Below are 16,669 nucleotides of genomic sequence, written 5' to 3'. Positions count from 1 at the left end.
ATGGTTTGTTACCAGCCATTACCTTGCACATGTTGGTTTGATCAAAACATCTCTATCCATCACACTGTCATCCTCACCTTATCTTTAGGAGGGGTCATTGTGTGCTCATTATCTGTGGGGTGCGTGTGTGTGTGTGTACACACCAGACTTGGTATTGGGTGTTCTGGTACCACCCTTTTGAAATGTGTTTGCATGAGTTTACTCTGCCTAGTACTACTTAGGCAGGTATGTTTTTTTGCAATACCAGCCCTGTTCTTGCCATGCAAGTAGGCATGTTTTATAGCAGGGCCTGCCTTTTGCTCACAGCCTGACTTCTGTTAACTTTGCTTTATATCAGCAAAACTTGCCCACTACTTTAGCTCAGGCCTCAGGCCTCATACCAGGCCTCCTGTCTCAGGCTCTCTCTTTCTACTACATTTGCTCTCTCTGGCTACATGAGAGCAAGAGTGCCTCTAACCATTGTTTATGTAGCTACTGGTGCTCTAGAGCCCCCAACTGTCTGCTCACTTAAACACCTCCTGCTGCTCAGGCTCTGCCTGCCATGGCCCATCTATCACTACCAGCCTGACCTTTTCCAGCTGCCCTGGAGCAACTTTGTCAGCAGTCGTCATTCCTTGCCCCTGTTTGTCCTTCCACCCTTACTTCCAAGAAAATAGTGCAGTACTTTTTGTTAGAAAAACAAGTCTTACTGCTAGCCGCATTTTGTATTGCACTAGTCTGCCAAATAAAAAATATGAATGAACTCTCTTGGGACTTCCTGCTGGCACACTAATATTCACTTATGTCTTTGAGAGTTAGAGCTCTGGGCACTGGAAACTGGCACTCTGGAATTTTGCTGTGTAACCATGTGCAAGTCCTTTCACTGCAGTGTGCCTTGGCTTGCCCTCTATAAAATGGGAATAATGCCTGGATAACCTGCAGTGGAGTATGGAGTCTAATGAACTGTTTGATCCCCCGATGGAAAACATGCTGTAGAAGAGCATAGTAATATAGATCCATTTTAATTTTACACACTCCTGTTGAAATTACACCTCTACCCCGATATAACGCGACCCGATATAACACGAATTCGGATATAACACGGTAAAGCAGTGCTCCGGGGGGACGGGGTTGCGCACTCCGGCAGATCAAAGCAAGTTCGATATAACGCGGTAAGATTTTTTGGCTCCCGAGGACAGCGTTATATCGAGGTAGAGGTGTATATCTTTAGACACTTACGAAGATTGCATTCATGTCTGCTTAAATTTCAATATATCAAATGCAAGATTAGCTGCTTCCATTGCCTGATGTTTAGGAACAAGTATTACTAGGTTATTGTGTTGTTTCTTCCATTATTGAATTTCTGTCTGAGGACAAATGCTAACAGGGCTCCTTTCAGTTCAGCCTGCTGTAGCTGCTTCAACATCAGAACCTACACAGTTTTTGTTTAAGGCTTCTCTTCTCAACGTGGCCACCTGGTGCTGCTCTGACTATCCAGGAAAATGTAAAATGAGAGGCCTTGAAGAAAAACAATATTTTTCAGATCAGTCTTAAAAAAATACTCCTTTAATATTTTGATTCCTACCATTTTTCCAGCAGGATAAAGGCTGTCTCCCTTTGCTGTAATGCATCTCCCTCTGTTGTAATGCACAGAAGAAGAAATAATGGTGATATTCATTGCTGAAGTTACATGTATTGGGCCATAATATGTACAGGGCTTTTATATACTGTGCTGCCAAACTGTTTTAAATTATACCAATGTGGTGCACTGTTTCTTACTCCTGGGGAAATTCTGCGTAACTGCAGTGCAGCAGAAAAATGCTGCCCCCCTCCTCCCCCGCAGATTCCCTTTTCTTCCTTGCAGAAAATGGTTTCTGTGGGAAAGCAAAGAGAAGCTGCACCAGTAATTACTCACCCCTCCCTGGCAGCTCTGCTCTGTTCAGCAGCCGGGGGGAGAGGTCAATCACTGGGGGAAGGGGAGTATGGGGATGCCCTGGCCACATAGGGACATTAGTTTCAGGTGAGCGGGAGGGGGAGGAGGATGGAGACAGAGTTCCCCTTCCCCCCCTTCCCTGAATGGAGCTGCCGGGGCTGGGTCAGATCAAGCCCCAGAAACGTCCCCTGGCTGCAGGAAGCTCTGCACCGCAGGGGTGGTGGTAGTGGTGTCTGGGTGCGGGGTAGGCGTGCGGCTCGAGGGAGAGGTTTCCAGGTATGTATGTATGTGTGTGTGTATGTGGGGAGGTTGGGTGCCGGTGATCTGGATGCGCGGGGGTTGGGCTGACAGGGAGCAGCTCCCTGTACAGCAACCCCCCTCCACGTGCGCACCCAGACCCCCCTCCACTGAGCCCCCTCCGTATTAGGAGCCCCCCGCACCCAGAACCACCCCCCCACCGAGCCTCCCAAACCCCCACCCCGCCAAGCCTCACCCCCTGCATCAGGAGCCCCCGCATACCCGGACCCTCTACCCCACTGAGCCCCAACCAGCTGCACCCTGACCCCCGCCCCACTCCCCACCGAGCCCTAACCACCTTCACCTGGACTCCCCTGCAGAGTCCCATACCCCCTGCACTGAGCCCCTGTGCATCCAGATTCCCCCCTGCACCCAGACCTCCTTATCAAGCTGCGCACACCCTGATTGCGCCTCCCAGAACCCTGGTACTCTTGAGGGAATTCTGCACCAAAAAATTAACATTTAAAATTCTGCAAAGTTCTGCATATTTTAATTGTGAAAATAACACAGAAACACAATAACAGTATAATCACACCATTTTCCATTATTTTGGTAATTTATTTCAAAATACTTGTCAGCAAATAATGGAAAATGGTGTGATTATACTGTGTTATTTTGACAAATAAAATTTGCAAAATTTTAAAATATTGTGCACAGAATATTTAATTTTTTGGCACAGAATTCCCTCAGGAGTAGTTTCTGTTCACTGGCTTATGTGCTTATCACCAACAGATATGTACTAGTGGGGGGGACATGATCACCTGAAAACTAGACTGTGACAGCTGTATGGGTCAGGGATGGAAGCTCCTCCTACTCCGCTAAATGATAGAAGATGGCTTGTAGGTTCATACCTACATCATTAAAAGGGGCTGTCACTCAGTGAAAATGCTTATGGTGGTGCCTCTGACTTCCTGTGTCCAGGGGTGAACACACATTTCAGCGCTTGTCTGTCTGTGTGCTGTGAGCTAGTCAACTTCTCCAGGTTTAGTTAGTTCTTCTCTACCATGGAGAGCTCCTCTCACAGAAGGAGCTGTCCCAGCCCTCTAGCAACTGTCTGCTTGAATTGGATTGTGATTTTTTTTAATGGCTTTTGCAGTTGTGCAAATACAAGCGAAACTCTACACTTCTCAGAGTGAGCAGGAGGTGGAGCCATGGGTGAAGTGGCAAACCCCATGAATGGTATTAAGAAGTAATTAACAGCAGGTTTGCAGTGGCCAGTTGCTCAACTGCTGGGGAGAAAGGGTGTCAGGAAAAACGTCTCTCCAGATGGCTTCAGAGAACTGCTCCAAAATACACTCTATTATCTAGTTGAGTTTTGGTGCAGTTTTGGTGCAGTATGAGAGATTCAAAGAGGAAACATAGTCCAGTGGTTATAGTGGTAGCTGGTCTCTTGGGAGATCCAGGTGTTTCTATCTCTGTCACAGACTTCCTGTGGGTACTCCGTTAAACCACTGAGCTGCTTTGTGCCTAAATTCCCAATCTGTGAAATGGGGATAATGCTGCAGTCCTTTACAGGGGTGTTGATACCTTAAAAAGACTGAGGCACTCCGCTATTACGGTAATGAGCACTATACAATAGACAGACATTTGTCGGTAGGTTGTCATAGAATTATGTAAGATTAGGATTGGAAGAGACCTCAGGATGTCATCTAGTCCAACCCCCTGCTCAAGGCAGGACCAACCCCAACTAAATCATCCCAGCCAGGGCTTTGTCAAGCCAGGCCTTAAAAACCTCTAAGGAAGGAGATTCCACCACCTCCCTAGGTAACCCATTCCAGTGCTTCACCACCCTCCTAGTGAAAAAGTTTTTCCTAGTATCCAACCTAAACCACCCCTACTGCAACTTGAGACCATTGCTCCTTGTTCTGTCATCTGCCACCACTGAGAACAGCCGAGCTCCATCTTCTTTGGAACGCCCCCCTTCAGGTAGTTGAAGGCTGCTATCAAATCCCCCCTCACTCTTCTCTTCTGCAGACTAAACAAACCCAGTTCCCTCAGCCTCTTCTTGTAAGTCATGTGCCCCAGCTTCCTAGACTCTCTCCAATTTGTCCTCATCCTTTCTGTAGTGGGGGCCCCCCAAAACTGGACACAGTACTCCAGATGTGGCCTCACCAGTGCCAAATAGAGGGGAATAATCACTTCCCTCAATCTGTTGGCAATGCTCCTGCTAATACAGCCCAATATGCCGTTGGCCTTCTTGGCAACAAGGGCACACTGCTGACACATATCCAGCTTCTTGTCCACTGTAACCCCCAGGTCCTTTTCTGCAGAACTGCTGCTTAGCCGGTCGGTCCCCAGCCTGTAGCCATGCATGGGATTCTTCCTTCCTAAGTGCAGAACTCTGCACTTGTCCTTGTTGAACCTCATCAGATTTCTTTTGGCCCAGTCCTGCAATTTGTCTAGGTCACTCTGGACCCGATCCTTACCCTCCATCGTATCTACCTCTCCCCCCAGTTTAGTGTAATCTGCAAATTTGCTGAGGGTGAAATTAATCCCATCATCCAGATTATTAATAAACATGTTGAACAAAACCGGCACCAGGACCGACCCCTGGGGCACTCTGCTTGATACCGGCTGCCAAATAGACATCGAGCCGTTGATCACTACCCGTTGAGCCCGGCAATTTAGCCAGCTTTCTATTCACCTTATAGTCCATTCATCCAATCCATACTTTTTTAACTTACTGGCAAGAATACTGTGGGAGACTGTATCAAAAGCTTTGCTGAAGTCAAGATATATCACATCCACCGCTTTCCCCATATCCACAGTGCCAGTTATCTCATCATAGAAGGCAATCAGGTTGGTCAGACATGACTTGCCCTTGGTGAATCCATGTTGACTGTTCCTGATCACCTTCCTCTCCTCCAGGGTGCTTCAAAATAGATTCCTTGAGGACCTGCTCCAGGATTTTGCCGGGGACTGAAGTGAGGTTGACTAGTCTGTAGTTCCCTGGGTTCTCTTTCTCCCCTTTTTAAAATATAGGCACTATATTTGCCTTTTTCCAATCATCCAGGACCTCCCACGATCGCCATGAGTTTTCAAAGATAATGGCCAATTGCTCTGCAATCACATCAGCCAACTCCCTCAGCACCCTTGTACGCATTGCATCCAGCCCCATGAACTTGTGCATGTCCAGATTTTCTAAATAGTCCATCTGTTCTTTCACCACTGAGGGCTGCTCACCTCCTCCCCATACTGTGTTGCCCAGTGCAGCAGTCTGGGAGCTGAACTTGTCTGTGAAGATCGAGTCAAAAAAAGCATTGAGTACTTCAGCGTTTTCTACATCATCTGTCGCTAGGTTGCCTCCTCCATTCAGTAAGGGTCCCACGCTTTCCCTGACCACCTTCTTGTTGCTAACATACCTGTAGAAACCCTTCTCGTTACCCTTCACATCCCTTGCTAGCTGCAACTCTAGTTGTTTTTTGGCCTTCCTGACTACACCCCTGCATGCTCGAGCAATATTTGTATATTCCTCCCTAGTCATCTGTCCAATTTTCCACTTCTTGTTAGCTTCCTTTTTGTGTTTAAGCATCAGCCCCGTGGACTTACGCACGTCTCGCTTTTTCAAGCAGATGCTAGTAATAAAGTGACGTGGCATTACAAAAAATGTGATGCCGAACTGTGAGTATTTAATCTGAAATCCTTGCCTCTTGCATTTTAAAAACTAGCACCTTCCCCTAATGTTTGCTGAATTAAATAATGGTAGAGCCTAAGCGTTAGACCTGTAAGAGCCAACTGTGTTCATTTATGGCTGTGTGTAAGTAATAGTAAGTACTAGGTTGCAACCTTCTATCAATTATGAAAGTATGCAGAAAACAACAACTGTAGATGTGTTGTAACCAAAAAAAGCCCTGGACATTCTGCTATATAAAGAATCCTGAGAAGGTTGCTTGTTTTGTAGAATTAAAGTTTACATAGGAACTAGCGTGTGTATTGGTTATGGAAAGAAACTGCAGACTGCTCTTAAAAGTATATACACCGGAAGTGTAAAAACGTATTTCAGTATCAAACCAGAGCTGTAGGCTATGGTAATCTTGCTGCACTGCAGCTAAACTTAGCCAGGCCATCCATATTGCTGCCTTGCAGTAAAGTGCATATGACAATAATCACCTGTCCTCTTCTGTTCTTTTAAAATTAGTACTTACCATTCTGTTCTAGGTTTGACTAACTGCAAGGGAGAATTTATTGGATGTATAGCTTATAATTGGCTTCCTTTTAATGTTCACATTATCATATGTACATATATGTGGACATGATATTCAGATTCCTTCATGAAATCACCTTCAGACATGGGACTGGGAATCAGACCTTGGATCTATTCCCAGCTGATTCACTGTGACATCTTGGGACAAGTCACTTCCTCTCCATGCCTTTAGTTTTGACATCTATGGAAGTCAGCATGAGTCTCATCTTTGCACTGATATAGTGCATTGGATCACAGGATCTCAAAGAATTTTACAAAGTATTTATTATTAGACAGTGGTAATAACTTACATTTCTGTTGTACGTTCCATCCTGGGGGGATCCCAAATCACTTTGAAAACAATAAACGTGCAAAAAGCAGATAGCCAGCTTCAGGGAGGACATCACAAAGGCCTGGTGGTGTGAAGTGTGTGAGGAGGGAACACTTCTATTCTTTGGGACACCCTCCTACTCTTGGAGAAAGTTCCCCAGGGAATCGCTAAAATTCTTATGGTTTTAAAAAATGGTTTTAATCTTGGATCCTCTGCTGTTTTATCAAATTCAAACTAAAAGCTGCTTAGGCCATTCAAAGATCTCCTCCATATTACCATTTCACCCGCTAAGGTGTAGGAATAAAGTGGGGAAACTTTTCCATTTATAGTGCTAAAGCTTTTACAGTGCGTTTTGGAATCCTTTCTTGCCAAGCTGTGCCAGTGGTTAAGTACTACGGTTCCTTATGTTAAAAAGCTAATTAAATCATGGATGCTATCAATGAATGACAGTATATGGATGCTTACACAAAGTTACTGTAAGAATAAGTTGACATTAAACATAATTGAGATCAGGGAGCTTTAGCGTGATAAGCAGAGGCAACTCATGGGGGGGCCATGTTCCCCCTCCCCCAGATTTCTGCCAGGGTTTGCTGGCCAGCCCCCCTCCCTGTGTGGCAGCTCCTGGAGCTGGCGATCTGCGACATGGGGAGAGGCAGCAGCAAAAAGCTGGGAGCTGCAGGGAGGGGCTGCTGAGGGTAAGGGGGGGCATGACTCAAGCTATTGGGGGGGGGGGAGGCGAACCTTTAAATTGTGCCCCTCCACTATCAGCAGGTACCCTACTCGTCTCTGGTGACAAGGTGTCTCGGCTCTCTATGAGCTGAGGGGTGAAAACATTATCTTTCATTGGACCAACTTCTGTTGGAAGGAGGGGAGAGAGAGAGGCTTTTGAGCTACACAGAGCTCTTCTTCAGGTCTGGGAAAGGTAGTGTCACAGCTAAATAGGAGGTGGAACAGATTGTTTAGCATACCTAGTTAGCACATATTTCAAGAGACCATTCAAGGTGAAGTGGCCCATTAACACCCGTCCAGTCCTGGGAGTGGGGGAAGGCAGTTGGGGGTGATGGTTAGTGGGTTATAGATCAGGATGGCCAAACAATGCCGCATGCGGCTCTTTTACAGTTAAAGTACAGCTCGAGGAGCCCCCCTATTTTCCACCTACTAGACGGGGGGTGTGGGGAGCTTGGAACCTCTGCCTTTCAGCAGGTCGGTGAGGTAGGGGCTTCTGCCCGGTGGGGAGGGGAGTCTTAAGAACATAAGAGAGGCCGTACTGGGTCAGACCAAAGGTCCATCTAGCCCAGTATCTGTCTACCGACAGTGGCCAATGCCAGGTGCCCCAGAGGGAGTGAACCTAACAGGCAATGATCAAGTGATCTCTCTCCTGCCATCCATCTCCATCCTCTGACGAACAGAGGCTAGGGACACCATTCTTACCCATCCTGGCTAATAGCCATTTATGGACTTAGCCACCATGAATTTATCCAGTCCCCTTTTAAACATTGTTATAGTCTTGGGGCTTCAGCCCTGTGGGCCACGCCTTCCGGGGCTTGGGGCTTCAGCAGCAGCGGGGCTGAAACCCCAAGCCCCGGCAGGCTCCTCCCGAGGGGCTGAAGCCCCGACCCCCGGCAGGTGTGCCCTGGCTCTCGAACGTCTGAAGATTGTCATATTCAGCTCAGCGGGTCAGTAAGTTTGGCCTCCTTTGTTATAGATTGTTGTAATAAGCCATAAATCCATCGTGTCTATTCAGTCCATGTTTTTCAGTGTCTAGCAGAGTGATGAATTTAAGCTCCCAGGCTCATCTTTTGAAAGTGTTGTGCAGATTTCCTTTCCTCAGTCTCAAAGGGGCCCTCACCATGTGGAGCCTAATGGAAGTCAGTGACTTCAGTGCAGCTCTGTACAGGCATCCTCCTGCTTACATTGTGTTGCAGGACTGGTGCCTTAGTTTTTCCATCACAGAAGTTGAATGAAATCTAAGAATTGTTACACATGATTTCTCATAACATGGGAATCAAAATAAAATGCTGCTCTTTCTCTTCTAGGCATGTAGTTGTGAGGACTTCTCCAAACCACAGATACATTTTCACGTTGAGAACCCATTCATCTGTTGTTCCAGGCAGCATCGCGTTCAGCCTACCCCAGGTATTGTGTGGTCTCACTTTTCCGCTAGGAAGCAGGTGAAAGGCTTTTAAACAAAAGAAGGCATTTGTATCATGTCAGTTTTTTAAAGTTAACAATTTCAATGGGAAACCCCCCTCGTGGATAAATACAAGTAGTGTGAATTAATGCTGCAAGTGTGGGCTTTTGCAATCAGAATTTCAAGAGACTTTTCTGATAGACTGGGCACATTTTCTGTAAAATAAGATGTAAGAGGCATTTTTGGGGAAAAGCAGGTAAACAAATTATTTTTCACAATTTGAATGTGCTGAATCTGAAAATATTTATCAAGCTGAATTTTGAATATTTCACCACCTAAATTGGAATTCAAAAATTATGTAAAATTTGAAAAATTAGTAAATTTTCTATTTTTATTCTACTACAAAGAGTCACTGTATATCTTGCACATTGCTAGACAAGCATAATTTAACAGTTCCTACATGTGCCGACACACCCCTTGCATTTATAGGCCCCAGTGCATGCCAGTGTGATATTTCTGCAGTTACAGTGTTGTGATATGCATTCTTTGATACATCCACAGGTAACAATTTCTGCACAGCTGTCAGGGATTGGCTCTATTGGCATTAGCTTGGGTACCATTTCTCCAATATGTTTGGTCCAACCTATATTCTGTAGTGAGGGTAGTGTGGGATTGTTGCAATTTGCCTGCCTACACTCCGTAACTTGCAAGTGAGCTCTTTGAGTGCAGCGCAGTGCATCACTTGCTGGGGGCAGTGCCTCTGGTGTCGACACTTGGAGAACAATATCACCCGGCCCTCGTCGCAGCCCTCCTCATCAGATAAACTGTACGTGTTGCAGATGAACTTTTCTGCTGAAATGATCATTCTGTAGATCATCCTTCCCCCAGTTTCTTGGGAGTACATGTTTCTCCATGAATATTGTCCAAGCAGTTTTCTTGCTGTTCCCAACAATATAGGAAACAGTATCACTGACTGTCAGTGCATGGAAGGAGAGTACTGTTTCTGTGTCTGCTTGAGGAAATGCAGGCAGACGCTTCTCTTGAATAGTATGCACAGGAATGCATTTGGTTTTTTTTGATGTTCCAGCCTTCATCCACAGCTTGCTGCAATGCATTTTGTCGTCGTGTTCCACTAACAGAAGAAGATCAGTGTCTTGTGTTGACACAACTACACAGTCAGCATCTGTTTGTATACAGTGCAGTACAATCCTGGTGTCGCCACCTTCATAATCAGTTTGCAACTCACTTGTGTCCAGCGTTGGGTTTGATGATTTAACCGAACAGTGTTCTTTGAACTCTCTGGGTATGACAGTTTTATGGAACATTGACTAGGAGTTCTTCAGATAAGAAGCAAGCCAGATCAGCCTTATTTTTGGGATGGGCCAAGAAGTCTGGCCAGCTGTTAGGAAGTGGAACAGATCTGTCCTCAATGATTTTCCGAATTTGCCTAGAAGCCTTGGAGCGCTTCTGTCACGTGATTCCTTCAATAGAATTCTGTTTGTACCTTTCAAAGATGACATCAGTCCTGCTGAAATGCTGTCCAGAATGCAGAACTCACTCGACACAAATGTTTGCAAGGTCGCCAGTGCTATTTCATGTGCTTGGCTGTAAATCACTGGATAGGATGTACTATCAAGATTATCTCAGGAAGAAAAAGGCTGTTTGTTAAAAACATCTATTATAACAGACTTATTTCCACTTCTAAGATGCCCATTTACCTTTTACCAAAAGCAAGAGGAACTGGCATTAGCTCATTATGCGATATTTTGTACAGATCCACCATCCTTCCTACATTATAGGCAGTACGGAGGCGCTGTAATATGAGATGATCAGCCATTGATCAGCCACTACCTTGTTTTTGATTTTCTTTCCTTTTCCAGCTGCATAGAGGGAGGAAAATGTCAGAGCCCTTGTCCTTTATAGTGGGTCACGGAATCTGGTATGGATACTTCACTCCTTTGGCATCATGAGCCTTTCCTGAATAAAGACAGGTTTCAGAGTAGCAGCCGTGTTAGTCTGTATCCGCAAAAAGAACAGGAGTACTTGTGGCACCTTAGAGACTAACAAATTTATTAGAGCATAAGCTTTCGTGGGCTACAACCCACTTCTTCGGATGCATATAGAGTGAAACATATATTGAGGAGATATATATACACACATACAGAGAGCATGAACAGGTGGGAGTTGTCTTACCAAGTCTGAGAGGCCAATTAAGTAAGAGAAAAAAAACTTTTGAAGTGATAATCAAGATAGCCCAGTACAGACAGTTTGATAAGAAGCAAGTGTGAGAATACTTACAAGGGGAGATAGATTCAATGTTTGTAATGGCTCAGCCATTCCCAATCCCTATTTAGCCCTGAGTTGATTGTGTCTAGTTTGCATATCAATTCCAGCTCAGCAGTCTCTCGTTGGAGTCTGTTTTTGAAGTTTTTCTGTTTTAAGATAGCCACCCGCAGGTCTGTCAAAGAATGGCCAGACAGGTTAAAGTGTTCTCCCACTGGTTTTTGAGTATTATGATTCCTGATGTCAGATTTGTGTCCATTAATTCTTTTGCGTAGAGACTGTCCGGTTTGGCCAATGTACATGGCAGAGGGGCATTGCTGGCACATGATGGCATATATCACATTGGTAGATGTGCAGGTGAACGAGCCCCTGATGGTATGGCTGATGTGATTAGGCCCTATGATGGTGTCACTTGAATAGATATGTGGACAGAGTTGGCATCGGGCTTTGTTACAAGGATAGGTTCCTGGGTCAGTGTTTTTGTTCAGTGATGTGTGGTTGCTGGTGAGTATTTGCTTTAGGTTGGGGGGTTGTCTTAGAGACATATATATATATATATCACATTGGTAGATGTGCAGGTGAACGAGCCCCTGATGGTATGGCTGATGGTATGGCTGATGTGTCTTAGAGACAACCCCCCAACCTAAAGCAAATACTCACCAGCAACCACACATCACTGAACAAAAACACTGACCCAGGAACCTATCCTTGTAACAAAGCCCGATGCCAACTCTGTCCACATATCTATTCAAGTGACACCATCATAGGGCCTAATCACATCAGCCATACCATCAGGGGCTCGTTCACCTGCACATCTACCAATGTGATATATGCCATCATGTGCCAGCAATGCCCCTCTGCCATGTACATTGGCCAAACCGGACAGTCTCTACGCAAAAGAATTAATGGACACAAATCTGACATCAGGAATCATAATACTCAAAAACCAGTGGGAGAACACTTTAACCTGTCTGGCCATTCTTTGACAGACCTGCGGGTGGCTATCTTAAAACAGAAAAACTTCAAAAACAGACTCCAACGAGAGACTGCTGAGCTGGAATTGATATGCAAACTAGACACAATCAACTCAGGGCTAAATAGGGATTGGGAATGGCTGAGCCATTACAAACATTGAATCTATCTCCCCTTGTAAGTATTCTCACACTTGCTTCTTATCAAACTGTCTGTACTGGGCTATCTTGATTATCACTTCAAAAGTTTTTTTTCTCTTACTTAATTGGCCTCTCAGACTTGGTAAGACAACTCCCACCTGTTCATGCTCTCTGTATGTGTGTATATATATCTCCTCAATATATGTTTCACTCTATATGCATCCGAAGAAGTGGGTTGTAGCCCACGAAAGCTTATGCTCTAATAAATTTGTTAGTCTCTAAGGTGCCACAAGTACTCCTGTTATTTTTCCTGAATAAAGGTATTCAGCTGCTCCTGGACAAATATTTCTGCTTTCAGCAGAGCTTCCTGAATCGCTTCCATAACCAAATCCTCCAATGAAATGTTTTGCAGTTGGAGGCTGGCTCACTAGTGAATAATTTGAATCTTTGAAGTGTAATTAACACTTTATTTTCATTAACATGATCACACTGCTTTTATGCTGGTGTGGATTCATTGCAAGTTTTAAATGTGTGTTAACTACTTATGCTAAGCAGTCTGTTCCATCTTGTGTTTAGCTGTGACACTGAGTAAGTTTTCCAGACCTGAAGAAAAGCTCTGTGTAAGCTTGAAAGCTTGTCTCTCTCACCAACAGAAGTTGGTCCAGTAAAAGAAATTACCTTGCCCGCCTTGTCTCTCTAATATCCTGGGACCGACATGGCTACAACAACACTACATACAACAATGAAAAAGATTGAGTAAACTAACTACTAAATGAAACTGAGTTGTGGCACCTTATAGACTAACAAATGTATTGGAGCATAAGCTTTCGTGGGTGAATATCCACATGTGCTTCTGACGAAGTGGGTATTCACCCACGAAAGCTTATGCTCCAATACATTTGTTAGTCTATAAGGTGCCACAACTCTTAGTTTGGATCTGTAAAAAGCAACAAACACAGCTACCCCTCTGATACTTAACTACTAAATGTCGTCCTTACTGCAAAACCAACAGAATTCAAGTATCAGGGGGTAGCCGTGTTAGTCTGTATCTACAAAAACAACAAGGAGTCTGGTGGCACCTTAAAGACTAATCTGTTAGTCTTTAAGGTGCCACCAGACTCCTTGTTGTTTTAACAGAATTCAAGTGCATATCATCATGTGACCAGAGATCGCTCCCTGCATTTTCTCATAGCACAGGATTCCAAATTAGTAACATATTCCATATTTAGTAGCTCTCCTTTACTGTCTATTTTATATAAGTTACAAATGTTAGCTTTAAAGTTCAGAATTCAGCTTGGTAAACATCTTCAGATTCAGCACATTCAAATGATGAAAGAAAACATGTTTGCCAACATTTCTCCAGAAATGCTTTCTGTTTTATTAATATCAGCTTATTCGGGGATTTGGCCTACTCTGAGATAGGTGCAGCGAACCTCCCGTTGGCTCTTGACTACTCTCTCTCTTTTTTTTTTTTAAGAGTTTATAATGGAATAAGCATATACATTGTAGCTGCTTCTTATTGTCCTCTGTTATAGAATCTAAATGTGAGAGCAAGAAAAGATCTATTAAATCATTCAGTTCTTCTGGTTCAGATCCTATTCTCTGCAGTACGTTAGCCTCAGATGTCATAAATATATCAGTGTATGCACAAAAATGAATTTCTCACTCTTACCATGCTGATGAAAAAGTTAATATATGCTTGTCAAGGTGAGTGGGTGTACAGAATTTTGTAAAGTGTCATATGTTCCATTATGTCTTAATCGGGGAAAAACATAATCCTTTCCTACTGATGCTCCATATATGTCTTCTATCACAGGAGTCTGGAAAATAATTAGAAGTACAAGATGCTTGGCAGCAGTGGGTTGCAGTATGTACATCAAATTCAAGTTTCCAGTAGGTGCTGCCATGCTGACATACACTTCACCAAGTGAATAAAGCAGAACCTGCTTTGAAATATAGCTGCTGAGAGACTTTCTTTTTAAAATGCAACTAGGGAAATGCCTCCAGTGTTGAGGAGTAAATGTAAATAGGAATTTTCTTTTCAGTTTAGTTTGTTTCATCTTGCTGAAAACATCTGCTACAAATGCTGATGAATGAATGTTTTCAATTGAGTAATTTCTGATTAAAAAAAAAAAATTTCATTGCAGCCTGCATTATACATATGATGATACTCTCCATTGGTTTCTGGGCCTAGGCAATCAGGTTATCATTCTTGCTAACACTTGACATTTTACCTTGCTAAAGTAGTGTTTGGCGATTCTTTAATTCAATAGCACTATTTTCCAAGAAAGTAGCAACAGTCAACATTGGAGTATGCTTTGTTTGTAATTCCTACTAATATTAATGGAAATTACATATACATCAAAAGAGGGACAGACCCCTGTATGGCTAGACAATGAAATTCAAGAACATAACTATATGCAATGTGTTTTTGAAAGGGCCAGCTAATGAATAACATTAGACGTTTCAGCAGTAAGTAATAGTTTTGTTGTAGATCTCAATAATTCTGCCCGAGAAATTGAGAACTAAAAAGGCTGAATTGGCTGCAAATCTGTAAAGAGATTTATGGTCAAGAATGATTTTGTCACTGGAATGAGAAATGTTTAGCTTTGGTATGCAATGGTGAAAGTATAGTGAGTTCTGTAATCCAAACCACAATCCAGACCATATCAATAAGTTAAATTCTATTCACAAAACATTGACCCCAAGAAAGGGACTGTTGTGATCATCATCATTCTAGTCTCACTGTGTAACACAGGCCATAGAATTTCACTCAGAGTACACTGAACCACTTGTCCATTCCTCCTCATAGGGTCCTGTTCTGTAAGAATCCTTTAGACCAGGGATCGGCAACCTTTGGCCCGTGGCCCGCTAGGGTAAGCCCCCTGGTGGGCCCCGCCGGTTTGTTTACCTGCCGCGTCCGCAGGTTCGGCCGATCGCGGCTCCCACTGGCTGCGGTTCGCCGTCCCAGACCAATGGGGGCTGCGGGAAGCAGCGCGGGCTGAGGGATGTGTTGGGTATGGCTTCCCGCAGCCCCCATTGGCCTGGAGCAGCAAACCGCGGCCAGTGGGAGCCGCCATCAGCCGAACCTGCGGACGCGGCAGGTAAACAAACTGGCCCGGCCTGCCAGGGTACTTACCCTGGTGAGCTGCGTGCCAAAGGTTGCTGATCCCTGCTTTAGACCTACTGAAATTCACTTAAATATCTTTTTATAGTACCTAATTTCTCGTTCACTGAAAGATCTCAAAAGAACATAAGCTATAATACAATGCATTATAAATATGTTCCCCAATGAGAGTTTTCACACAATCACCCATTTAAAATGAGCATAAAGTGTAGCATACTTCTTTCTGCCTGTTGAGATACATCTCCACTTTAACCTTCAGACAGTGCGTGTGCTTGAGCAGTGGACTGAACTGAATGGCAGGAAAAATATCCCATACGGTTTCTTTCATCATCAGGGATGTGCTGGAGTCATGAGCTCACTTTTGTTAAGAAGGCTGCACTTAATCATTTCTGTCTCAAGAGCTGTTGTAACTATTCTCTGTGGGATTAAGCCTGGATGGTTTCACAGAACAGTACAGTCAAAGCCATCAAATGGAAAAACAATGACATTCTGTAAGGGTTTTGTCATTCTTGCCTTTTTTTTAACCTCGTATTAAGGCTAGTTTTTATTTAGGGCTGTCAAGTGATTAAAAAAATTAATCACGATTAATTGTGCGATGAAAACAATTGCGATTTAAAAAATTAATTGCGATTAATCGCACGATTAAAAAATTAATAGAATACTATTTAAATATTTTTGGATGTTTTCTACATTTTCAAATATTGATTTCAATTACAATAGAGAATACAAAGTATACAGTGTTCACTTTATATTTATTTTTGATTACAAATATTTGCACTGTAAAAAACAAAAGAAATAGTTTTTCAATTCACCTACAAGGACTGTAGTGCAATCTCTCTCTCATGAAAGTTGAACTTACAAATGTAGAATTATGTACAATAAAAACCTGCATAAAACGAACAACATGTGCTGGGTCATCATTCGAGACTGCTATAACCTGAAATATATGGCAGAACGTGGGTAAAACAGAGCAGGAGACATACAATTCTCCCCCAAGGAGTTCAGTCACTAATTTAATTAATGCATTATTTTTTTAATGAGTGTCATCAGCATGGAAGCATGTCCTCTGGAACGATGGCCAAAGCATGAAGAGGCATATGAATGTTTAGTGCATCTGGCACGTAACTATCTTGCAACGCCAGCTACAACAGTGCCATGCAAACGCCTTTTCTCACTTTCAGGTGACGTAATTAAGAAGAGGGCAGCATTATCTCCCGTAAATGTAAAAAAACCCTTGTTTCTCTTAGCGATTGGCAGAACAAGAAGTAGGACTGACTAGACTTGTAGGCTCTA

General features: G+C 43.7%; 1 protein-coding gene across 1 annotated transcript in view; it reads left to right on the top strand.

Moving 5' to 3' along the window:
- NSF (N-ethylmaleimide sensitive factor, vesicle fusing ATPase) overlaps window positions 1-16,669 on the top strand; it is a 174,202-nt gene that overhangs the window by 33,073 nt on the left and 124,460 nt on the right. The window contains exon 3 of the mRNA XM_065422448.1: window positions 8,760-8,859. Coding sequence (XP_065278520.1) covers window positions 8,760-8,859 — 100 coding nt within the window. The remainder of the gene's footprint in view (window positions 1-8,759; window positions 8,860-16,669) is intronic.

This window comes from Emys orbicularis, chromosome 25 (assembly GCF_028017835.1).
Source record: "Emys orbicularis isolate rEmyOrb1 chromosome 25, rEmyOrb1.hap1, whole genome shotgun sequence".
NCBI classification, from domain to species: Eukaryota; Metazoa; Chordata; order Testudines; family Emydidae; genus Emys; species Emys orbicularis.
The sequence above is the reverse complement of the archived record's forward strand: the minus strand, read 5'-3'. Positions and strand labels throughout refer to the sequence as shown.